This window comes from Colossoma macropomum, unplaced genomic scaffold (assembly GCF_904425465.1).
Source record: "Colossoma macropomum unplaced genomic scaffold, Colossoma_macropomum, whole genome shotgun sequence".
Classification (NCBI taxonomy): domain Eukaryota; kingdom Metazoa; phylum Chordata; class Actinopteri; order Characiformes; family Serrasalmidae; genus Colossoma; species Colossoma macropomum.
This window is the reverse complement of record NW_023494788.1, coordinates 25,256,020-25,283,050: the sequence shown is the minus strand read 5'-3', so window position 1 is coordinate 25,283,050 and position 27,031 is coordinate 25,256,020. Positions and strand designations below refer to the sequence as shown.

At 36.7% G+C, this 27,031-nt stretch overlaps 1 protein-coding gene across 4 annotated transcripts in view; it reads right to left on the bottom strand.

The window, feature by feature from the left end:
- Positions 1–1,510: 1,510 nt before the first annotated feature.
- gsr (glutathione reductase) overlaps positions 1,511–27,031 on the bottom strand; it is a 41,246-nt gene continuing 15,725 nt past the window's right edge. For 2 of the 4 annotated variants that reach the window (XM_036568904.1, XM_036568907.1), the window contains 7 exons: positions 26,763–26,862; positions 26,598–26,684; positions 20,049–20,216; positions 19,616–19,727; positions 10,725–10,856; positions 2,317–2,450; positions 2,010–2,221 (listed from right to left, as the gene is read on the bottom strand). In XM_036568904.1, the coding sequence (XP_036424797.1) occupies positions 2,072–2,221; positions 2,317–2,450; positions 10,725–10,856; positions 19,616–19,727; positions 20,049–20,216; positions 26,598–26,684; positions 26,763–26,862 (883 nt within the window). In that variant the 3' untranslated portion in view covers positions 2,010–2,071. Of the gene's footprint in view, positions 2,222–2,316; positions 2,451–9,996; positions 10,212–10,724; positions 10,857–19,615; positions 19,728–20,048; positions 20,217–26,597; positions 26,685–26,762; positions 26,863–27,031 lie in introns of those variants that run through there. The other 2 variants (XM_036568903.1, XM_036568905.1) reach the window with 2 other exon arrangements.

The following is a 27,031-nucleotide window of genomic DNA, read 5'->3' as shown; positions in this document are numbered from 1 at the left end:
AGCTTCAGTGTGCCAAGACGTCAGAATCATAATTATTTTTATTTGCCATATATATTAGCACGCATAAGGAATTTATCTGGGTTTTTGATCAGAAAACACCATATGCAGAAATTAGAAGCATTTTGATTTGTAGTTGATTTTTGGTTATTACTACTACTAATACTACTACTACTACTACTACTAATAATAATAATAATTATTATTATTATTCTACTTTTTATGGATGAGCTAAAAGTCATTGGTTTAATAAAGAGTTTGTATAATATTACAATATCATCACTATAATTATTTAATAGAACATTTATTAGAATTAAGTCTATTCTTGGTTCTTGCAAGAAGAAAAATGGACTTGAATATACATTACATTTGTATAGTAAAAATCAGATTATGACTAGAATAGGTTTGACTAATTGTAATTTCACCCCCCACCCCCGCACTCGAGTCTGTGTACACCATCACATCACTCTGTCATGTTCTAATGCAAGACAAGTGGTCATCACTCTTGGAAGTGACATTTATATGAAATATTTAAATTGTCAGATGTCACTACAAAATCAGACAACAATCAGACTTCTGTGTACATGTGTTTCTGCCAATATGGAAATTAATTAAAATAATAAATAAATAATTAGTGTATGCAAAGGAATTAATGTCAGACTATAAGTATTTGGATTTGCATTGATTAAGATTTTTAAATTTATTTTATTGCTCGTACACAACATACACCTTTAAGTTTAATAAACAGCCGCCATGTTATTCTAAAACAAAGTAAGAAGAAAACAGTAAAATGACAGTACCTGTTTAGCTAAAATTAGTTAGCCAGTCAGCTATTAGATGGTTCCTCAGGGTGGAAGTTGAGTTGTGAAAAGCGGAATTTTTGACAGGTTTAGGAAGCATATTTGGCATATCATTGCAAGAAAAACATGTATATCCATTTTTGTTGATTTTTATTTTTCTACATCATTTAGTTGTCCTTTACGTTGTGTGAAATTTTCATAATAAATGGACCACCAGAAATACTCCAAAATCACTTGGAATAAAACATTTATACATTATCATACACTTAAAGGTAAGAATGTTTTTGCATTCTCCTATAAAGTAATTGTTTTGGAGACACTTGTTTTGCTTTGGACAGTGACAACATCCTCTTCTTGTCTCCAGTAAATTTGATTTCTGTGAACTTATCAGAGCTGAAGTGTTTTTGCAGCTGGAAGCTGCTTTGTTTTGATTAGCTTTGAGCACTGAATCTTTTAAATTTACCTTTACTTTCTAATTGGTTTATAAACTGAAACATTTTTTTTTTTTTTAGAAAATAAATAAGAGTTACATTCTAGTTTATAGATTAAGGGGAAACTAGCAACTATCAGATAGTAAACAGTAAATAGTAAATGCTCTGTTACCGAAGCATCAGAATAAATGGTGAATTGGTATCCCAGTAAAGATGAGCAAAAAGGCACTGTTGAGAAATCTAACCTTGTATTTTCATCACTGGGATATAAATGAGATGACATGCACGCCAAACACCTTTATTTACCCATCAACTTGGGAAAGATCAGAGAACAAACAAATAAGACAAAGGGCTGCTTATCTTCATAAATCAAGCAATGGCTATAAAACAATAGATTCACATCTCTTTGCTATTAGGGCTATAAACAACAACTGGAGCTGTGATTAGCCCATCTAGAAGAAGGATGAAAGATTTTTCTTCCAACACACATTGAAGAGAATGATCTGAATGGCGAAACTTTGTCCAAGAAGCTGAACAATTGCAGGCTTTGTATCTTGAGGTTAAAACTACAATTATATGCTAGCAACAAAGACCAGGGGTGGGTTTGGCATAAAACAAATCAAGCTAACGCAGAAAAAAAAACTTAATCTCCAACATGAGATATGGTTGTTGATTTGTGATATCAAACTGTTTGTTGCAAAAGGGCCTGGGAATTTAGCTGAGACATCTGTATAAAAGTATTGGGCAACCTTAATAGCCTACACACAGGCTGATCAGGGGAGTTGAGGACAACTAACGTCTAATGATCAACAGGGATTTAGAGGAACTTCCAAGATAATCAGGTCAACGCATTGTCACAAGCTCCTCTGAAGATGTAGGGTGAATCGCAATAGTGTTGTCAAAGTCTGCTTTGGTAGCACCCATCTTGATGGCCACAGCAAAACCCTGAAGTATTTCGTCACACCCAAGACCCTGCATATGCAGCCCAACCACCTACAAATAAAAGAGAGAGAGCATAAGAAATTTGACTGTTCAGGAAGGATACAGTTAAAAACAGCAAATTACCTAAATAATAACTAAACACTCACCCTTTCCTCTTTTCCTACACAAACCAGCTTCATGATGCAATGAGTCTTACGTGTTGTGATGGCATGGTACATGGGAGTGAAGGAAGTTGTATAAATTTTCACACTTCTCTTTCCCCAGCTCTTGACAGCCTCATCTGTAAACAGTTTCATTTTAATCTTTTAAATATGCCACTATTATAGCTTTGGGTAAATTTGAGGAAACATGATTAAAAGCCACACAGACAAACATGTAACTGTGTGTGACACAGCAAATCTGAATATATTCCTCCAATGTATATCTGGGATAATCTTAAGCAGTTCTATGATTATGACTACTGTTTATTTTCAAGAGAACATGCATAGTTATTTGAACATTTTCAGCTAAATGAATACAAGACAAAACTATAAATTGTTCTAAAATAAGAAGCAATTTTATCTCAGAAAAAAAATTCTCTAGATTAACAGTCCAAAATTATTCTTCTAAAACATAGTTTTAGTCCAAAAAACAGATTGGCTGAGCATCATTTGAAATAAAATACTCTATATGCACACCTATATGACCAACTCACAACAATTAAATTCTGTATTACTGTGCCAAGCCACAAAAAAATCCTTATGCTGTGTAAATGGGGTCTTGCGTGCTTCAAATGTTCGTTTAGTTAGATCTGCCTCATGTAGCACCAAACTCATCCTCAAACTCCCTCTTTCCTTTATGGGCCATTCTACTAAACTGGTTCAAACTGCAGTTGCACAGTTAAAAAAAAAAAAAAATAAATAACCAATTAAGTCTTCAGACCATAGATATTTACAAAGATAATGTTATTGTCTATTTAAACCAAAGAAAATAATTTTTTAATGTATTTTTTCCAATGTTTTATCTGTTGGATTTCTTTTAAAGTGGAGTTGAAAGGTTTAGATTTATCAGGAGTGTCATAAGTTTAAATTTACAATCTCACAATGCATCGCAATAAGTGGTGTACAATCAAAGTACCTAGGAGATAGGGGATACCCACAATGCACTTTGTTGGTTGAAGATTCATGCACAATTTCTCTGAGTAGAATGACCCATTTACCAATCTAAGTTCTTTTCGTGTGCTATTAAATTAAGCAGTTATAGTGGACTGGTAGCATTACATTAATAAGAGTTTGTCACGGAGTGATAATGGAGTTGCAAGCTCACCAAGTATCAACTGACCCATAGCCAAAGCTCTAGTTCTGTTTCTGATGTGGAGAAGATGGCCACATAGCTAAAACATGTGAGGGTTCCATCAACAAAATGCTTGTAGACCATTAGAATAAAGAACTAAAAGCAAGACAAGGTGAAAACTAAACAGGGAATGCCATTAACTGGACAGGGTGTCAGTAAAGGGACATGCTTAGACCCACTGCAGGGAGAATAGTCCCAATGAATGGAAGACACAGAAGAGCCACATGTTAGTCATTTTAGTGTGCATCATCTTTAGGATGAACTGATCTCTGGTTTGGTAGGTTCTAGATGCACTGCAGATGTCCTGATTGAAAGAACCTAGTGCAGTGCTCTTTTTGATTCAGGCTCTCAAGTGTCACAATATTAAAGTCTTTTCATGATACACACATCCTTTATGCCAATATTCCTCTTAACAATTTGCTTAACAATCAGACAATTAAGGAAGCATTAGCGCTACCTAACACTGAAGAGACACTTTCAGCACTAACAGGATCAAAGTGGTTTTCTGTTATGGACTTCTGAAATCCAGAAATCCAGCTACTATCAGGTTGAGGTTGAAATGAAGGACAAGCCTAAAACAGCATTCATAACACCAATGGGATTCTGAGAGTTCAACAGAATGCTGTAAGGAGTGACTACCGTGCCTGGTACATTTCAGCGAGTTGTGGAAAAATGTATGGGCAGATGCACACAAAGAAGCTATTGTGTTTCTTGACAACCTCATTGTTTTTTGAGCAGTCTTGAGGAGCATTATGAGTGTCTCATGAACGTTTTACGCAAGTTGAAAGAATTTACTTAGCTCTTGCCAGATAAATTCTAATTTTTCATGAAATGCTTTTTGGCATTTGCAAGATATTACAGGGGGTTTGTCAGAGATTACTTTATAATTGTAAAGCCTCTCAATAACCTGACTGCTGTAAATATTCCATCTCGGAAAAAGTCACAAGCCTCTAACTAGCTTCTTCTGCTGATCTCAAGAAGCCTTTTGACGGAAAGTGTACACACCAGTGTGATGTTGCTTTCCAGACACTCAATGAGAAATTCACTACTGGCTCAGTGTTAGGGTTTGCCAATCTTCAGTTACCCTCTATTCTGCATGATCTACTCCCTGGCTCAAGCACTCTTCCTAGGATGTCACAGCAAGACTGAGCTACAGAGCAGGCAAAATGATGTGATTATCAACAGGGTCATCAACATCCATTATGCTGGTAAATGCCTGTCTTATCATGTTAGGCAACAAGAGGAGAAAGAAGTTCATCTTATACTTAGAATAACAGAACAGCTCATTGATCACTAATAGAGTTCTCTACAGAATGCACATGATTAGAGGCGAACCTTTCTATCAGTTAGTTCTACCTCATAAATATAGAGAAATTGCTTTGGAAAGTCTCCATGATCTGACAGATCACATGGGGTTAAATGAAGGCATTAGATTTAGTTTGATTACACTTATTTTGGCCAAAAATGTCCATGGATGTGGAAATAAAGACAGGTAAGAGATCTGTCAAATGAAAGTCCAGGGCTGAGAAAACATCTCCCTTGGTGAACATAAAGACCACCAGACCATTAGAGTTAGTCTGCATGGACTATCTCTCTTTAAAACCTGATGGTAGAGGCACTAAAATCATTTTGGTCATCATGACTATTTTACAAAATACGCCATTGCAGTTCCATCAGCCGATCAGAAATCAAAGATAGTCACCAAAATACTGTGGAATAACATTACAGCACATCTGAGCATCTTTGTAGTGACCAAGTTCGTGATTTTGAGTTTGCTGTAATCAAGGACCTTTGTCTCTTGTTGGAAATAAAGACAAAAATGACTCCTTACCACACACGTAGAAAACCCATGGAACGTTTCAATCGTTCTCTACTTGAAATGCTGGAAATGCTTCAAGAAGCAGATAAGGTGAAGTCCAGCCATTAGTCCATGCCTACAATAGACTAAAAATGACATGACAGGCTTTTCTACTTATCAGTTAATGTTCAGCAGACAACCTAGCCTACCCATTGATGTGGCGCTTGGCCTGAGACTGAAGGGACAGAAGTAAACAACTCATACAGACTATGTCAGAAAGCTCCGTGAACATTTACAGGAAAGTTACAAACTTGCACAATGAGAAGATCACTCTTCACAACAAGGAAAGATATGATTTGCAAGTCAGAGAGTCCACTCTGGAAGCTGGAGATCACATTCTAGTAAAGAACACAGGAATGAGAGCACAAAATAGGTGACCGATGGAGCTAGACCATTAATGAAGTTATTAAGCAAATTTATGATTCTCCAGTTTATACGGTGAAGCCTTTTTCTTCAGATGGTCCAGAGAGAACATTCCATTTTGAATTCCTCCTACCTTGTAACTTCCTGGACTTAAATGCCTCCACTGAAGAAATGGTCAAAGAGCAAAATAAGGTATCTAGTCCAGAGAAAACTTCAGAAAATTTGATACAGGATGATGCTGAGGCAGTTTATGAAAGTGATGGAGTGGAGTACAACTTCCCTTATACTACTGAAGAGGTCCTGAACCCAACTCTAACTATTGTTCGAGACATGTTTTATTCAAGATCAGCTGAAGAGAGTCACCACCAGGTAAACCTGAATCCTAATGTCACACCTTTCCAGCCTTCTGTGGTACATGAGAAAAGGGACAGACAGACCTGTTGAAACGGAGGATTCTATATTCAAAGATGTGTTGAGTTTACACGAGAGACAAAAACTAAAGACACAAGACCTGTGGAAGACATGAATGATGTAATGGCTAAGGACATTTGTGTAAGAGATGTAGCCATGGAACCTGTGGAAGGAAAGAAAGACAATGTGAGAAATGGACACACAGAAAGTTATGAATCCAAAGATGAAGATATGAATTCACAGTATGCAGCTGAAGATGGGATGAAGAGTAGAAGTCATTCTGTTGAGAGACAAGACATAGAGCTCTGAAGTTCCACATGACACAGAGAACCACCTGACAGTTTAATTTATTAATCTTTAGTGAATCCTCTGATTCTTGTTATGCACACTATCCTTAATGTTTCAGAGGAAGCTTTTACAAAAGAACTTGAGGTTGAAGATGCCCCTGATATTAGACAGTATACTCTGAACAGGTCAGAAGTTCTGTAAGGCAAGTTTTGCTACATGACTCAAATATACTTTACGGGTGCTACATGCAGTGATGCCATGCAAGGTTTCCAAACTTTTTTGGAACGTGTTGATGCCAACAAATTTGGAATGAGTGCATATTTACAAAAAATAAATAAATAAAATAAAGAATGATCAAGCATAAAGTAAAACATCAAATATGTTATTGTATTTTTTCAGTTTAATACAGATCAAACAATACTGAACACAGAGTTCTATTTTTATTATCATTTCACCCATAGTTTAAACTGACTTTAAATGTACATATTATGCTCATTTAAGACCAACCTGTTTGAATATGTTTTATTTTACAATTCTATAAGTATTTGTCTATGCACAATAAGGGGGAAAAAACAATATATGCTGCATTGTAATTATTTATTCTTGCTAAGCAAAAATATGATTTAAAATAATAAATAAATATATGACAACAATGGCCCTGCACAAGTGAAGCCTAAAAAATTCAGCTTTTTGAAAAATGAACCCATTGGTGTCTACAAGTCTTATTAAAAGGAAAAGTGATGTAATACAGTAGTAAAAAGCCAAGCTATATTATAAAATAAGTTCTTAAAAACTTAAATGCATAAGGTAAAACATCTTATGTCATAATTTGTATTGTTTAATATAAGTCAAGCAGAATTTACTAAAATCACTGCATCCTGTTTTTATTATTATTTTGCATACTGTCCCAACTGTTTGGCATCTATTTTGCCTTGCCACAGCCTTTATAGCTTTAGGGAGCTATAAAGTACACTATATGTCCAAATATGTCTAAAAATATCCAGGCACCCCTTCTAATTAGTTAATCCAACTACTTTATAGTATGGATGTATCGAAACCATTTTTTCAGCCCACACGATAATGTTTTTGTACTCACTTATAGTAATTATGATACTATAATGAGTAACCTACATAGAACTAAGTAGTGTATATTAGTGTAAATTATGGTATAAATTAGTACAATGTACCTTGAAATTAAAAGATTTACATCTAGCTGATTTTAAATGACGTGTATAGCTATGTTACATTAGTTACATTGGATCGAATAGCGCTGCAGTGGAGAAGACTGGGTTTTGTTCCATGTCAGAGTGCTTCTGTACAGCTGTAAGAAAAGTACATTTCACAGTTTTGATTTTCATCTGTCTCTTTCAACAACAGTCGCTGTTGCATAGTGACAGCAGAAAACACATCTGAGGCTTATCCGAAGAAGTCATGTTTTGATTTTCATGTCTTGTTTTGTTGGGCTAGTTGAACGTCTTCTAAAGCTAAGCATACACTGTGCAATTTTTGAAACGTTGTTCTCAGCAGCTCAGCTAACTTGTACCACACTATGCAGGGAAACTACACCAGGTGGTGATGTGCACGGTAGGACAATATGGACTCTGTACAGCCTATTTTACAAAGTTAATTTTAAAAAATTAACATATTAACATTTATACCTCACAATTATGTTCAGTCAAAATGGACTTTGGTAGCAAATGCTGACTTCTTTTTTCCCTTGGTTTTGCTAGCCTATGTCTTATTGTGTTGCGGAAGCAAATGGTTGTTGTGACTGTGTTTGTGTGTCTTTAAAAACTGGCTAAAATCTCACATACCTGATTGAAAAATAATGCCAAGGTGGAATGTTTAAAGTGCCCAGCGACTTTGTGTCTGACCCCAACAGAGTCAGTAACACTTTACTGTGTGAGCAGATCCTTGTTCACTACCAGCATCAGTCGTTTGATGTGGAAGCGTACACTAAGCTTATGCCACATAGTATCGGGTGGTATCAGATATCAGTATCGGTGCGTTTTTGTGAGGTCAAGTATGAGTACATGAGCACACTATTAGGCCAATACGTGATGCAAGTATGAGTATCAATGCATTTCTCCTTTATAGTGCACTTATTGCTGACACAGGCAATCAATTGCCTGACATGCAAAATCAAGCACAGTGGAAAAGGTAACAAAGTTCATAAACTAGGGGGTATATTTTAATAAGAGTTTAAAAACTATTGCTTATATGAAAGCAAAAGGTCAACATTTTTGGCAGACATCTGCTTTGTAGACTCCTCCTCCTCACTAATTACTAATCAACTATTATAAATAAGCGCAATTCTAAAAAACCCTGCAAACTTGTGTCTTCTGCTAAAAGGTCTATACTGGCTTCATAAGGTGCATTGGGTTTAGATTCTGATATGATTCCAGTTATAGCAGTCCACAGTAATCATTGTGCTCTACATCAATTTAAGACAAAAACAAAACTGATTGTCTTGTTTGCTAAAACTATTTTACATATATGAACCTTTTTACACCTACTTTTTGAACAAAAGAACAGAAGACTCTGTTTTCACATTTCACTAATGTTGTGGTCCACCAAGGTTCAACTTATCAGTACCATTATGCCACCAGGTTCCAGCAACATTAGCCAAGTTAATGTCATCCAGCCGTGGCAGCAGTCCTGAAACCTTTTAACTGCATGAACTGTTAGCTTCAATATCCAGTCCATTTGACAAGCTAACATAAGCAAAAATTAGTTAGCTACTTAGTTTAATTGTTGAATTTCAACAATGTCAAAAGAAAGAGCTAACATCAAAATCAATGTCTTGTGTAGCATCTGATTTCTAAGTCAGATTTCTAAGTCAGTTTATCTCAGTCTAAATTCAGTCAGTGCTCAGCAAAAAAAAAATCCAGCAGCCCCAAAGATTCTGTGTTATAAACTAGTAATTCTCACCATTGTAAGAACACTTACCTTGTGCGAGAATGTATTTGGCTTATATTAAATCAATTCCATTAATTCTATACAGCATAACGTTGCCAAAAAAGTTAAATTACCAGCTTACTATAATATCTTATAAATATTAGGTGATCCGCATTTTGATCATTGGCTTGTCAGAAAAAAGTCTGCCATCTGAAGCAGACCATTCACTTTCTTCTTGTGCGAATGTTTTTCTGCCTCTTAGCATTATTCAGCTAAAAAATATCACTATTAAGAATGGCTGAGTTGCAAAAGAGCTGTGCAGTCCTATGTATCTAAATATATAATTAAAGTCAAAGTAGATTATTGTTTTGTTTATTTACGGTCAGCAATAGCATGTTCTATCATATGTCATCATGTGTGATCATATCATAAAACTTCTGGTCTGGAATATATTAGGAGCTGCAGCAGAGGTAGCTTTAAACATTTAAACAGACATTTAAAATAAACAGACTGAGTTTTTTTTCCATTAAATTTGATAAATACTTGAATGTTGAATTTAATTTTGACAGCCCTAATTCCCAATGCCATCAGCTAGAACGGCACAAAGCTTTTAACTGCGGAGCAGTGGAACTGCATTTAATGCACAGAAATTGAAAAGATTCGTTGATTCGCCAAGTTGTTGCAGCCCTATAAAAAAATGTTCCAACATCTAGTGGAAAGCCTTTCCAGAAGGTTCCAGAGCTTTTATTGCAGCAAAGTGGGGGACAAACATTATTAAAATCCCTGATTTCTCAAGAAATGTTGAAAAAGTGCATGTCTACAAACTTTTGGTCATGTCGCGTTATCAAGTGGTTTTCCTCATGTGTATGCTGTCTTGGTGCTCCATGCACTCTATGCAAAAAAAAAAAACTAACGTTACCCCCAGGAGCCACTACTGTAACGAGAATACACAAGCTGTTCAAGACCAAGAGAAATACAATCACAGAGGAGCTGGAATCATTGAACCTATAAGATATACACCGTCATTGATTGAAACATGCGCTGGTGGTGAAAATTGGAAACCATTTACAACATACTTAAGTCTAGTGATTTTCATGTTCAGGTTCATGTAAATCATGCACTCATGTTGAAAATAATATCAATGAATTATTGCAAGTAATAAATGCATTCTGATAAAGATCATTTTGTCCATTCATATCGCTCGAATGTAATGCACTGTTTTTTTTAAACAGTCCAATTTGAGCACATAAGTCAAACATGATTGATCATGATTAAACAGAGTCAGTCATTTGACAGCCCAAAAACAGAGATGCCATCTATACAGGGAGTACTGTGGCTTTTCATCACATTTCCTTTTCTTGAAATAATACAGTATGCATTGCCTGATGAGTGCATAATACTTACCTTCAGTTAGTCCAACAGTGCCAATAGGGGGGTGACTGAAGACAACAGTAGGAATATTACTATAGTCCACTTTAGATTCTGCTTTGCCCTCAAACAGTCGATGTGCAAGTTTTCGTCCAGCAGCAATGGCAACTTCCCACACAAACAGAGAAAGAGACAACATGTCAAATCAGTGCAAGTCAAGGCTGGGCAACTCTGGTTCTGTGCTTAAGTAGGTTTTTCACCAAACTCTGCTGGGCTGTGTCTCTCTTGAACCAGGGTTGCCCATCTCAGGTGTAGATGAACAAGACTAAGCAAGCCTGGTTTTAGCAGACCAAAATTGTCTGCAAGGATTTTGTCATGTTAGTCTTTGAGGTACAGGTTAATAAAATTAGTTATCATCTTGCAATACATACATACATAGATACATATAAGATTTTTGCATACAGAAGAATATTAACTAAAACTTAAAGTGCTGAAATAAAAGTGATGTATAACTATTTCTTTTTCCCCTTTTCACACTTATTTGATCCTAAACATCATGGGTGCTATCTGATTGTGTGCCTGAATGCTTTCATCACTGTCCTGTTCCATTTAATCTATGCATTTCCATTAACCCTGTACTTCATACTGCTGCCCTTAGGCATGTTTTGGATCCTAATACCCCTACACTTTTAATACCCCTGCATTTTGTTATTACTTAAACATAAGTTTGGAAGATTAGACTTTAAAAGAAGCAGTGGGTATATGTGGTATGATGCATAATTTGGAGGTAAAGCCTCCAGTAAAGAAAAGAAGCAACTGCATTGCATGGTGTGCACTGCATGGAAATCAAAATCAGGAACACAAACAAAAATATTTTTTGCTTGAATGTCTCCAGAAACATATTTGACATGTTTATAAAGAACTTTATAAAGAAATGTTACCCTTGTGTTATGCAGTTATAATCCTTCTTGATGGATAAGGAGATGCACTTTGGCAGATGAACACCTAGATACAGTTCTTTTTATCAGTTTACACTCCTGGCTGGTAGGTCAGAGCTCTGTGTGTGCTCTTTCCATTGTGTTACTGGGACAGAACCGTCTGGTGAACTCTGGTGAACTCCGGCGTTCATTGATTTTCACCAGTTCTCACCAGTATCTCACCATACAAGCAGTACTGATTTATTTTCAAATATTGAAACTGCAACTTGTTTCTGATTAATGCCAAAATAAAAAAAAAGGAGTCTGCCAAATATTTAAAACTTTGCTTTTTCACGCAGCAAATCCTCCTATCTCTTATCTCTGCATGCAGTCTATTTAACTAATGTACAGTCACTGACAACTTTATCCAGAAGACCATTCTTATACTGGATAGGGCCCCCCTCTGCTCTCAAAACAGCCTCAATTTTTCAAGGCATGGATTCCACAAGATGTTGGAAACATTCCTTTGAATTTCTTGTCCATGTTGACATTATTGCATCATGCAGTTCCTGCAGATTTTTCTGGTGCACTTTCATGCTGTGAATCTCCCATTCTACCACATCCCAAAGATGTTCTATTGGATTCAGATCCGGTGACTAGGAAGACCACTAAAGAACTCATCATCATGTTCATGGAACCAGTTAAAGACAAATTTTGCTTTGTGGCATTATCATGCCAGAAGTAGCCATTAGTAGACTGGTAAACTGTGGTCACGAAAGGATGCACAAGGTCAGCAACAATTCTCAAATACAGGCTGTGGCATTTAAGTGAAGACTGATTGGTATTAACAGGCCCAAAGTGTGCCAAAGAAACATTCCTCACACCATTACACCAGCTCCAACAGTCTGGACTGTTTACACAAGGCAGGTTGGGTCCATGGATTTACGTTGTTGGTGTCAAATTCTGACGCAATCATGTGTGCCCCAGCAAAAACTGAGATTCAGCAGAATAGGCTATGTTTTTCCAGTCTTCATCTGTCCAGTTTTAGTATGCCTGTGCCCACTGCAGCCTTGGCTTTCTGTTCTTGGCTAACAGAAGTGGAAACCCATGTGGTCTTCTGCCATTGTAGCAAATCTCCCTCAAGGTTCGTGTGGTGCATTCTGACATGCTTTTCTGCTCACTACAATTGTACAGAGTGGTTATCTGAGTTGCTGTAGCCTTTTTGTAAAGACTGGCCATTCTCCATTGACCTCTCTCATCAACAAGGCATTTCCATCTGCAGAACAGATGCCCACTGGATGTTTCTTCTTTATTGCACCTTTCTGAATAAACTCTAGAGACTGTTGTGCGTGAAAATCCCGGAAGATTAGCAGTTAGAAATACTCAAAGCAGCAGGCACCAACAATCATGCCACGATCAAAATCACATTTCCCCCCATTCTGATGTTTGATGTGGTTGATGCCTTCAGTATTTCACATTTGTAAAGATTTTGTACAGACACCATTACTTGTACTTGTAGTCTTGAGTTTATACACACATGCCTTTTTTAGACTTTGTGTCAATCTTCATATGGAATAAAGATTAATTGGAGCAAAAACCAACCACCTCATTAAAATACAGTGAAGCCCATTCATGGACCAGATGTGAATGTACAACAATCCTCCCATCTCTCATATAACCACATATGCATTTACATGTATGTGCACACATACACGAACACACTCCCTCACACACATATCACTTATTACATCAGTGGTGTCCAATCTTATTCGCAAATGCCAGTGTTGCTGCAGGTTTTATTCCATCAAAGCAAGAACAGACATGATCAGTTGTTTGCAGGTATGCTCCTGCTAATTTGGAATAAAAACCTGCAGCCACACCAGTCCTTTGCAGATAAGATTGGACACCACAACGTTGGATAAATAGCCATTTACCTTACATCCACTGAAAATGTACTGATTGTTGATGCTTTCATTTGTGTTTTAGAGAAGACGTTAACAAAGTTTATTTACACCAAGGTGTCTGTCTTGCTGCCAATATTTTGAAAAAAATAGAGATTAAGATATTTATTATTATTATTACATATAGGGCTGATTAATTTATTAGATTGATAAATTAATGAGACTTATAATTTATAATTAGGCCAATCAACACTGTACTTTCAACATAACCTTTGCAACCGTATGAGGAAGCATTAATGGACAGATACCAAACCAGTTATATAATTCCATTTTTTTTTTATTTGGTAAGAGCAGCAAACACACACACACACAGTGCCTGTGCCTAAGTATTCAACCCCCTTAAAAGTCAGAAGGTTTGTCTGTAAGACAAATGACACTTTGATATTTTGTGTTGTGTCATAGTTTATTTTAAAAGACTTTATTTTTAAAGACCCTCAAAATGTGTTAATTTAAAGTGATACTGGTTTTCATTTCTATATTCTGTGACCAAAATGAATGAAAAAAAATCTAAAAAAAATGCTGTTCACATGAGTATTCAACCTCTGTGCTGTGGAAGTTCCAAGTGAACACAAATGATAGATATTGACCTAATGAGTGGTTTACAATTGACCTCTACCTGTGAATCATTTAAAAATGAACCTTTTCTGAAAAAAGACCCCCTTAATTCCAGTCCCACTGATTAGACTGCGAACCTGAAGGAAAACTGAAGAAATTAACACTAAAGAGCATTCCTAGGCAATCAGAAATAAACTAATACACATACACAAGATGGAAAGAAGCTACAAAACAATATCCAAGTGTGTGGATATCCCCATGACCACTGTTTGATCAATTGTAAGAAAATGGAGGCAGCATTATACCACCCAGACACCTCTTAAACAAGATCGACTCCCAAAGCTCGCCAACCGAGCAAAGGGGGACTTGTGAGGGCAGCCACAGAGAGGCTAACAATCACTTTAAAGGGGCTCCAGAGTTCAGTGACTGAGACTGGAGTGAAGGTGCACCAGTCAACAGTATCAACAGCTTTCTGGTCAAAATTCAAAGTGCTATGTATGGCACAAACCTAACACTGCTCATTCCTCAACAAACACCATCACAACAATGGAAGTATGGGTGTGGCAGCATCCTACTGTGGGTATGCTTTTCCTCAGTGGGGACTGGGCATCCTGTTAAAACTGAAGGACAAATTGATTGTACAAAATACAAGGAGATACTGCAAGATAACATGCTTCAATCTACGAAAAACTTTGGGAGGAACTTCACCTTTCAGAAAGACAGTGATCCTAAGCAGAAGGCCAGAACAACATAGGGTTTTTAATTTGAAAACTTTTACTTACATACACACAAACACAAACACAAACACACACACACACACACACAGTCAAAAGATAACGTGAGAATATGTGGTATTATTTAAATAATTTTCAGTTCCATTCAATTTAAATATATTTATATAGTTATTTTTTTACAACAGGCGGTGTCACAAAGCAGCTTTTTTGCAATGCTGAGTTTTTTTGTTTTTTTTCTTTTGCATTGCTACTCTTGTTTTCGCTCATGTTCTGATTACTTTGGGTTGCTTTGTGTAGTTACCTTGCTGTTTGAATGCTGTTTTGTTGTAGCTTTGTAAGCTATTCATTTTAATCAGACATAGACATATGTTTCATTAATACAGGGGTTATATTATATTACATGTCATTTCCCCATTTGTGCTTTACTTTATCAGAACTTTCTCTGCCCAGACAACAATGCTAATAATTCAAGAAATGATCGCAAAACAGCGATATGCGACCAAACATTCTCTTTTTTGTTTTTTGTTTTTTAATATGAAGAATTTTACAAACGTACAACCAATGTCAATGTCATCACTATTTAAGCACACAATGACATCAAAGAGTAAAGTATTATCGAACGATTTGCATAAAAAAAAATTATATACCTAAAGGAAGATTTACATATGTACGTATACACACACACACACACACAAACACTTACACATATAAGAGGAAAGCGAGAAAGCGTTAATCCAAGTTTCACTCCATAAAGCTAGTCATAGTAATTCAAAAATCTATTACTTTTCTTAGGTTCTACAAGATGTAAGGATTGGAGAAGTGATTTAAATTTCTTCAAAAAGAGGGAAAATGTGGCTGAGAATTTGACAATTTCTGTTTGTGAATAAAGAATTTAGCATGCATAATAAAAAATTAACAATGTACTCTAGTGGCTTGTTAGTAAAGTTATTATAGTAACAAATAACACCTGACAAGGTTAAAAACACACAGCCTCTCGTGGCTTATTGCTTTAATATTATATAAAATGATCAGAAAAGTGTCAACTACATCTCAACAACTTTTCTACAGACATCCATCCATATTTTTATGTACTAAACTTGAATAGAAAGACTCTTAGTATAGAAGTAATGACTTACTAAGTTGACTAAACATTTTCATTTTCCACAATTTATTTTTTTTATGTTTTTATAAATCAAATAAAAAGTAACTATGCAGTAACATTAGCAACACTTTTTTGTAGTTTCCTGCAGAAGTTATGTTTATTTATTTATTTTTTTATACTCAAAAAAATAAATTAAATATGAACTTTGGCCCTGGGTGCCCAAACTTGCATATGCATACACTGTATAACGCTGCTGTCGGAAAAAAAATCTTCTATCTCCATTTTTGTTCTTTTCACATTCTTTCTGTGTAAATTTTATAATGAATGCACCAAAAGAAATGGCCCAAAATTACTTGGAAAAAAAAAATCTGGTTCCATTGACTTGCATTAAAAGTATGTTTTTTCCTTCTCCTGTAAAGTTACCATTTTGGAGACATGAGGTTTTTTCCGACAGTAGCGGAATACACCGATCAGGCATAACATTATGACCTCCTTGTTTCACCTCAGTGTCACTGCTGGACTGAGAATAGTCCACCAACCAAAAATTTCCAGCCAACAGCGTCCTATGGACAGCGTCCTGTGACCACTGATGAAGGACTAAAGGATGACCAGCACAAACTGTGCAGCAGCAGATGAGCTATCGTCTCTGACTTTACATCTACAAGGTGGACTGACAAGGTAGGAGTGTCTAATAGAGTGGACAGTGAGTGAACAGAGTGTTTAAAAACTCCAGCAGCACTGCTGTGTCTGATCCACTCATACCAGCACAACACACACTAACACACCACCACCACATCAGTGTTACTGCAGTACTGAAAATGATCCACCACCCAAATAGTACCTGCTCTGTGAGGGTCCATGGGGGTCCTGACCACTGAAGAACAGGGTAAAAGGGGGCTAACAAAGTATGCAGAGAAACAGATGGACTACAGTCTGTAATTGTAGAACTACAAAGTGCATCTATATAGTAAGTGGAGCTGATAAAATGAACAATGAGCATAGAAACAAGGAGGTGGTCATAATGTTATGCCTGATCAGTGTAGTTTAGTAGTTTCCATTTACTAGAGAGAGAGGGGTTGGTGGGAGCATTATCTATAGTAGGCATTTTGAGTAATGAGCTAGAGACAGGTTGGTTGGAGTATAAATTGTAGAAAGAGAGAGAGAGAAAGAGAGAGAGAGAGAGAGAGAGAGAGAGAGAGAGAGAGAGAGAGAGAGAGAGAGAGAAAGATTGATTGGTGGGAGGATAATCTATAGCAGGGGTATCTAATCCTAGTCGTGGTGATCTACCACCCTACAGAATTTCACTCCAAACCTAATATAACTCACCTGATCAAAGTAATAAAGGCCTTCAGGGGAATCTAAATATTAGAGCCAGGTATGTTGGATCTGAACTTTCCCAGGTGGTAGATCTCCAGGACCAGGATTGTGCGCCTGTCATCTATAGTTTACATTTTCAGTAGAGAGAGACAGGTTAGTGGGAGAATTATTGATAGTATACTTTTGAGTAGAAAGAGAGAGGTTGGTGAGATTATCTATAGTCATTTTTGCTAGTGCCTGGAAGCTTGTAAATGTACTTTGAATTTGAAGCACCAGATGAATGAAAGATGTGCCTGAAGGACCTGTAAAAGCAAGTCCTGATACCTCAACAGAGCAGAGGATGTCTATTTTCTTTGAAACACTTACAGTAAATGTTGCGCTTGACGAGCAAATAAATGCTTTCTAAGGAAGTGCTGTACTGGTTGTCGGGTTTATGTTAACCTGTGTTCTTGTTAAAGTATGTGTAGTCTTTTATATTTTTACAACTGCATATTGGAATATGTAGAATGATCACTGTACTGTGACCAATAGGCTATAGTCTCATGAAATATTTTCAACCCTAAAAAAAGAGGTGCATGCTGGAAAAAGGTTTAGAACCCCTGAACTATAGTATACATTTTAAGTAGAAAGACAGACAGGTTGAAAGTAAAGAGAGGAAAACAGATTAATGGTCTATAGTATTTTTTAAGTAGAGACAGGTTGTTGTGAGGATTATCTATATGTTCTAATTGTAGAGAGAAAGGTTGGTTTAAGGATTGTTTACAGTATACGTTTTAAGTAGAGAGACAGAGAAAGAGGAAAAACAGGTTGGTGGGAGGATAATTACTATTTATCATTATTATTATTATTATTATTATCATCATCATTATTATTATTGTTATTAATTGTATATGTTATGAGTAGAGAGAGAGATAGAGAGATGGAAAGAGATATAAAGAGAGCATTTGAAAGCAAGTTATTTTATGGTATGTTATGACTATCATATAGTGAACATACACACTATATATAAGTTCAGATATAGTTTAGTAATCAAAATATTTAATATATAATTTAATGATACTCTAGGCACTAGAAGCTGATGCTTGTGGAACAGCTGTGTTGTTTGATTGATAGTTAGTGGATTTGTTGTCAAAAACAGACCATCCAAATAAAGTGTTGCCAAAAAGGATTTGCAAATGATTCCAGGAATCCTGTGCTCCTAAGCCTCTATTATCAGCTCCAGTTTTGTGATGGGCACCAAAAAAGACAAAACATATTTCCCAGTGAAAAATCAGTGCTCATGTGCATGACAATGCTCATCATTACCCCGTCACTCTAAAGCTTTCGATGAAAATGAATGACTCCTGTCTCTTTCTCGTATCACAGCCAGTGTGTATGAGGGGTTAAACAAAATTAGCCCAATCTTGAACTAAATAACAGCAGAAATTCTTGGAAAACCTTTTTTTTCTATTTATGGCAAACCACCACCTAGGTTAGATTCCTTCTTTTTAGCTCATCCTGGATGATTTGCAGTTAATTTGCTCTGAAAGTGTAGTGAAGAAGAAAATTAATCTGGTTATTCTGGATGTTATATAGTGAAGTTGCATTGTATTATACACTGATCAGGCATAACATTACGACCACCTCCTTGTTTCTAAGCTCATTGTCCATTTTATCAGCTCCACTTACTATACAGGTGCACTTTGTAGTTCCACAATTACAGACTGTAGTCCATCTGTTTCTCTGCATACTTTGTTAGCCCCCTTTTACCCCGTTCTTCAGTGGTCAGGACCCCCATGGACCCTCACAGAGCAGGTACTATGGTGGATCATTTTCAGCGCTGCAGTAACACTGATGTGGTGGTGGTGTGTTAGTGTGTGTTGTGCTGGTATGAGTGGATCAGACACAGCAGTGCTGCTGGAGTTTTTAAACACTGTGTCCACTCATTGTCCACTCTATTAGACACTCCTACCTTGTCAGTCCACCTTGTAGATGTAAAGTCAGAGACGATAGCTCATCTGCTGCTGCACAGTTTGTGTTGGTCATCCTCTAGTCCTTCATCAGTGGTCACAGAATGCTGCCCACAGGATGCTGTTGGCTGGAAATTTTTGGTTGGTGGACTATTCTCAGTCCAGCAGTGACACTGAGGTGTTTAAAAACTCCAGCAGCACTGCTGTGTGAAAGTATAGAACCTGCTAAAACTATCAAAGAAGTCTAATGTGCTCTTACAAATGGCATTTAATAGCACAATGGACGAGTGTGAAGTTTTGGACTCCATAACCATTTAAACAAACCTATAATCAGTTGAGAAATATAAATATAAAAGCACCATTTATAGAATCCTAAGCAACTGAAACACTACCAGGTGTGAGGAGCGCCTTCCCGCAAACATCTCCAACTGCATAGATGCCCTGGCGTGTGGTGTTCTGGAACTCATCGACCACAATGTGTCCCTTTGAATCAAGCTCCACACCCTGCAAAACAACATGCCATTAAGCAACATTTCAGAAACACATCTCAGATCCTGGACCTATGAGTTATATTGAATGGACCAGTGAAGGCATGCATGAATGAAAGGTACAGGTCATGTATCGTTTACTTCTAAAATTAAATAAACTGCCCCAAATAAATTGGCACAGTAAAGAAAGAAACTCAAATTCATCCAACTTAAGTTTTCCATATATATTTATTTAGTCTAACAAGTAATATGCAAAACAGCTTTTTGACTAAAAAAGTTTTTCAAAAACATATGAACATATGAAGCTATATTTATTGTAATTAGGCTTCTTTGTTACCATCTGACTGAGGTTGAGGCCAGCTGTGTTGGGCTCCCTCCCAATGGCCCACAACAAACAGTCCACATCTTGAATGCTGTTAGTCTTCCCCTCTGCATTCCTGTCTTCTGGGTCCTTTGTCACCAGTGTGACACTCAGACCCTTTTCAGTTTTCTGCACTGACTTTACCTACAGAGACAAAGCTTACAGTAATGAGTAGTGTGAATAAGGACCCCTAACAACCTAGTAGACCACTAAAATGCTCACCATCAGATAAGCAGTGCTTAAAGCAGGGGTCTCAAAGTACCGACCCACAAGACAGCTTCATACATCCTGTTGCATATTTACAATTTATCCTTAAATCTAGCCACATTCATGCTGCATCAGATTAAATGGTTTCTCTTAAATGCAGCACTCTATTTTTACTTTTTTCCCCATTGTAATTGTCAGTGATAATTAGATATTTTTTACATAACTTATGTTAGGTAAACAGCCAACTGTCTGATGCAGCATGAACGTGGCACACTAAGCTGCATGACTGTAATTTAGTTATAACTAACTTTAGACTGATAGTTAAATCTGTCATATCTCTGATTCATTCATGTCACACCAGGAGATACTGAAGAGAACTGAATGGAATCATAAAACAAATTCCCTCAGAATGTAGAATTGACCGCTCTCCATTGCCAGCACTTCATTTGCGTTCAGCAAAAACACAAGTGCCATCATAAGAGTCCCATATAATTCTACTGTTAAATGCAAGTTCACTTGATTCAACTGAACAGTAAAATGTTTATTAGATACCCCATGTATTTATAACAAAAACAACAGCAACAACAACAATAATAATAATGTACATTTTTATAATATAAATGCAGAATACTGGATTTTTTTTTCAACCAGCACCCCTTTAAGAAGACCACTTGGCTAGTGGCCCCCAGTTAATTTGAGTGTGAGACCCCTGAATTAAAGTCATCTCCGAGAGATCCATCCTTTCATTGTGAGAAGACAACTCAATACTGAAAGGGTCTGAATGAATGTGTAGCTGTCAAAAAGCTGTTACTGAGAAAAGTAAATAGACAAGAAGGAAAAAAAAAAACTTGCACTAGAACACTGAAATTAGACATCTGAGATAGGGAGGAAGTTTGGACTGATAAGTCAAAATTTGTAATTGAGATTACTTGGATCGTGAGAGGCACAAAATGCAAGCTCAGATTATAATGTTTGTCTGTAATGGCAGAAATCATGAAGATGCTGCACAGACTGAAACTGTCTAATTATAACCACTGCTTCATCTGTTTCCCCGTCTCTGTATTTTAACAGTTCATACTAACACTGTTTGCTATCTGGTGTCGACCAGAGGAGGATGGGTTCCCCTTTTGAGGCTTGGTTCCTCCCAAGGTTTCTTCCTCTTGCTCTTAAAGAGTTTCTCCTTACCACTGTCACCTTTGGCTTGCTCAAGGTGGGGGCTTGGACCCGGATATTTCTGTAAAGCTGCTTTGTGACAATATCTGTTGGAAAAAACCGCTATATAAATTTATAATTAAACTTTGACTTGACTTGACTCATTATGCAAAAAAACATTTAATCATGCAAAGGGCTGTAAAGAACCACCTTCTTTACTAAAGAACCCTTAAAGGACCACCTTTTTTTTAAAGTGTAGCAGAGAACTTCCACACCAAACATAACTTTACAACTCTCATCAAGCATTTATCAAACTAACTTCAACAACTATGCATCAGGTGAGAAGTACAGAACTGGAATGGTACCCCAGTAATCTTCAAACTAGTTACATTTAATGGGGGAAAGTCGAGTCAGTTTACTGATACAGATCTTTCTAACTATCAATTTTAATCAATCAAATGTTTAATTCAGTAATCTATTAACAAACCAACTTTGTCATCATCTCCTCCGTACAAGATTACAGTAGAGCCAGTGTCTTTGGTTAAAATACCTCTAAAGTCATAAATTAAAACACAAAAAGTAAACTATGTTTACTACTACTACCCTGCATGTAGTCTGTGTTACAGCCTACTCACTAAGCTAACATTAGCTTCTGGTACTGAAAGGATATACATTAATAGTAGCTATTAATAGTAGCTGTGTGAAGCTAACAGCTTCACACAGTAAAATACAGATTTACTGCTCAGATTTAAGTCTTTATTCCCTGAGGCTTCAATAAGCAGGAATGAACCTGTGCTGTAGTGAAAGCTATTGCAGTAACATGCTACCTGCAACAGGAATAGTGCCAGGATGTGGCATGAGGCCTGCAATCGAGTTTGTGGTGAGGCCTCAGGGGCCTTGCCTCACACTGACAGACCATGTCTCATGTTTGACCCCAGCAGCCCAGGCTAAGACAATTGGGGGTTAAACAACAACTCTAGCAAACCACAGTGAGAGCCATTATCCACAAATGGAGAAAACTTGTAACAGTTGTGAACCTACCCAGGAGTGACAGACCTACCAAAATTTCACTAAAAGCGCATCAACAAATCATCCACGAACATCTAAAGAACTACAGGCCTCATTTGCCTCAGTTAAGGTCAACGTACACGATTCCACATTAAGAAAGACACAGAGCAAAAACGGCATCTTTGAGAGTTGCAAGGCTCAAACAACTGCTGTCAAAAAAAAATACATGGTGGTGGTAGTCATGTTCGTAACTAGCTATGAGGACACAGAGGTCCGGACCTCAGTAGTTTAAGAAGGATTTTTTTTTCACTTTCACTCTATTATGGCCATTCAAAATCTGCCAAGATCTGCTTTATTTTCCTCAACCCTCCAATAACTACTTTGCAAATGTCACTATCCACAACTGCTTCAGTAATCAGCGCCTGTCCTGTCATGTTTGTAAATAGTTTTAGAAGATTCAGTGTGGAAAAAAGCAACGTAACTACCAAATGAGCAGTGACTGGTTCTTAGCTGACCTCAAAACAGCTGTGGTTATAAGCCATAGACTTGACTGCTCGCACTGTTCATCTTTATATGAGACGCTACACAGCCCAGAGAACCAGACTAACATTAACTTTGACTTCTTGAGATGTTCAGGTATGGAGCACACATCATATAGGCTAACATATAACATCGTTACGTTAAAAATGCAGCTAGCTTTAATTTTTTGTTTGGACCGCTCATAATGTTGCTAACTAAATCATCATGCTTTAGTCTAGCTCCAACAGCTGCTCAGTTTAGGCTACAGGCTCCATTGTGAGCTATATTAGTGATTAGATGAGAAATTAAAGTTGCATTGTGTTACCTACTCATAACATACTACAATCAGCATGAGAAAGTTCACTGTTAACCAGCATATTGTATCTAATATCATCATGTAGCTAATATTATTAAGAAATCAGCAGGTACATTAGACTGTATTTTGTCTCATTAGCTCCCATTGTTTGGGGTTTGCTACAGAAAGCCTTTTATAAAGTATGTTTAAAGGGTGCTTTTTCAGTAATCAGTGAGGATGGAGATGCAAAAGAAAAAAGCAAAGATAGAGAGAGAAAGGGTTAGAGTTAGAGAGAGAGAGAGAGAGAGAGAGAGAGAGAGAGAGAGAGAGAGAGAGAGAGAGAGAGAGAGAGAGAGAGAGAGAGAAATTAAATGATAAGTGTAGGTTTCAGCACATTTTCAGCTGAAAATAAACATACAAACAAACAGTTAAATGATTCATTAAATAAACTTAAACATGACAGGGAAAGAACAAATGAAAGGAAAGGGTGCATAACAGTTATGGATGGGTAAAAAAGGAGCAATGATTTGTGGAAAAAAAGTGACTTTTCTGCAAAATGCACCTCACTAAAATTTTGATCCTAGTTCTGGCCCTGGTGGACTGCTTTGCTTCTGCAGGACCTGGACGACTTGTCATAATTGATGGAACTTTTTGGCTCTCTATCAGAAAATCCTGAAGGATAATGTCTGCCTGTCAGTTTGTGACCTAAAGCTCAAGCACTACTGCAGCAGGACATTGATCTAAAGCACACAAGCAAGTCCACCTCTGAAAAGCTCAAAAGAAACAAACTTAAAGTTTTGGAGTGTCAGAGTCAAAGTCCTGACTGTGATCCCATTGAGATGCTGTGGCAAGACCTTAAATGGGCAGTTCATGCTTGAAAGCCCTCCAACGTAGCCACATTAAAAAAAAAAAATCCACAAAGAAGTGCAGGCCAAAATTCCCCCACAACAATGTAAAATACTCATTGCAAGTTATCGCAAACGTTTAACTGCAGTTGTTACTGCCAAGAGTGGCCCAACCAGTGACTAGGTTTAGCGGGGCAATAACTTTTTCACATGGTTACATAGGTTTTCAATAAATCTTTATCTTCAATAAAAGTAATTATCATTTAAAAGCAGATTTTCTTTACTTGTGTTGATTTTATCTTATTTTGAAATTATTTGCATGATCTGAAACATTTAAATGTGACAAATCAGCAAAAATAGAAGAAATCAGGTGAGGGGCAAATACTTTCTCACAACACTGTATTTTGATACATTGCATCGTGTTAGGTTCATGCTTATCTGTGACATACAAAACTAAGTTGCTATGTAGCACCCCACAGATTTTTTTTTTCATATGTACTGAGAAAGACTCAATGGAAAAATGGGTGTTAACACATTTGATACAAATATCAGTCTATATACCCATCATAAGCCATCCAAGTGGAGTCAACCATTTAAAAACTCATTTTCGAGTGCAGAGGGACTTAAAGGTGTTCAGCTGATGGTGAGACTCGCAGACAAATCAAAATGTATTTTTTTTATTTGTTTTCGACTTTTTGCATTGGGTCAAAGACAAAATCTAGGTATCAGGTATCCTTTCAAAGTCTCCCTCTTCAGATTCAAACTATAGTCACAGCAAATGCTAAATAACAAAGCTTGCCCAAATTAATGATAGACAGCAATGGCTGCTAAGAAGTGATTAAAGGAGGGTTAAAGGCTACCGTACACCATACAAGAAGCACCACACCGCTCTGCTGTGGTCAGTACACAACACAACTTGGAAGCTTTGCATGAAAAGCACTGCTGAACTTTAAGCTCAAGCTCATTTTACACTCTCTATATGCTCACTACACACAGTGCGTAGGGCCCTGCAAATTACGCAAGGGTCCTGTTTTCTCCCTTGTGTCAAAGCTGCTTATTGTTTTCTACTTTGATGAGAGGATGAAGCGGAAATATTCATCTGGTAACAAGAAAAAGAAAAAAAAAAAGGTTAACGTTTAACAAATAAGATGATGTGCTATGTTTGATGAACACCGGGCAACAGTGTTTACAATCTGCAGCTCAGAAAACATAACCACGTCACGAATAAACATGTGTTCATATGCTTCTGCAAGAATTTAAACTCATGCTTTGCAGCAATAACCTCTGTGGAGACCCGTCATGGCAATATAGGGATATGATGGCACACTCCTCATAGGTGCACATCATTTTATGACAGAAAAGAAATGCGCTATATAAATGTAATTTATAATAATAATAATAATAATAATAATAATAATAATAATAAATTATTATTATTATTATTATTGCTATTATTATTATTATTATTATTATTGTTGTTGTTGTTGTTGTTGTTGTTATTATTATTATTATCATCTCTCAGTGAATAATAACCAGCAAGTACTAAGCCAAGCCATAGTTTAAATAGTATTTTATATTTTAAAATGTTTAACAGGGCCTGCTGCAGCTCATAAAATTAATAATCGTATTATCTATAATATTTCAGGTGCTATGCTTTACTTCAGTACAGAAGTAAATATTGATTTATTAATAAATATTGTCTGTTTATACCTCATTCTATTCAGTATAGGTCTACTTAGACTCTCAGTTGGAGCAAATCTGTTTTAAAGGAGGGAGGACTGTAGTGGGAGCACTGGGGTGTCAGGTGACAACTGAAAATGATTTACATAGCCGACGGGCCCCTTTGAAATTTGCTTAGGGCCCCAAGGAGGTCAGGACCGGCACTGGGCTAGCCATGCATTTTTCAATGTAAAAACTTTGTTCTGAAAAGTTAGAACATAATCTACATAACATTTGTGAGAAATTGCTTTGCCTGGCTATAAAATTGGTGTAGAACCATGATGTTTGTGCCTTTCTTTTTGTTGTCAGCTGTGTGGCCTTTATCATATAAAGTATATATAATAAATATAAATAAAGTGATTAAGTCACATCAGTACTCATGTTTAAGAGCTGGAGTAAGTCCATCAAATTGAACATTATAATTTTGAAATGTAAAGCATTTGAAAGTAGTTAAGTGGTATGGCTTATAAACAGCTTTGTACACCGTTATTTGGGGGCAATTCTGCTGCCAAAGTCAAAACTTGTGTTTGCTCAATCCCTTACACTCCCACGGCTCATCGAACATCTTTGCCTTGAGCTAATAAAGCAATAGAACGGCCTTTAAGTTGGCACTAGGGATACCCAGAAAAGGAAATGACAAGGCCAAGTGGGTAAGAGCTTGCAAGTACACATCATATTTTGAACTTCTTCTGAACTCATATACTCACGCTTCCCTTACAAAAGCACTCAAATGACACAAAGTTTAAGTTAAACATTTAAAAACAAATTACAATAACTTACCTGAGTGTTCTTCCACAAATCAATACCACTGTTTTGCAGTTCTTTGGTGCAGTTTGAGCTTATCAAGGCATCAAAGTTCCTCAGTACCTTAGGGAAAAACAGAAAACTTTAGCAAATAAATGTTTGCAATTTCTTTGCTACATAGCAAAGGAAGTGACTTCTTACCCCACCCTGACGAATGATAAGCGATGTTTTGGACCCTAGAGAGGACAGGATTCCAGCCATTTCAACAGCAATATATCCTGCCCCCACAATAACACTGCGTCTATGGGAGTAAAGACATTAGGCAAGTTTCCACTGCTGGAATTAATTCAGAATTAATTGGTCCAGAATATTTACAAAAATGATTTAACAGGCACTTTTCCAATAAAATAAAGCTGGTACAGTACACAATATATAATATATTGATAGTTGTCACATAAAGTTCCTAAAAC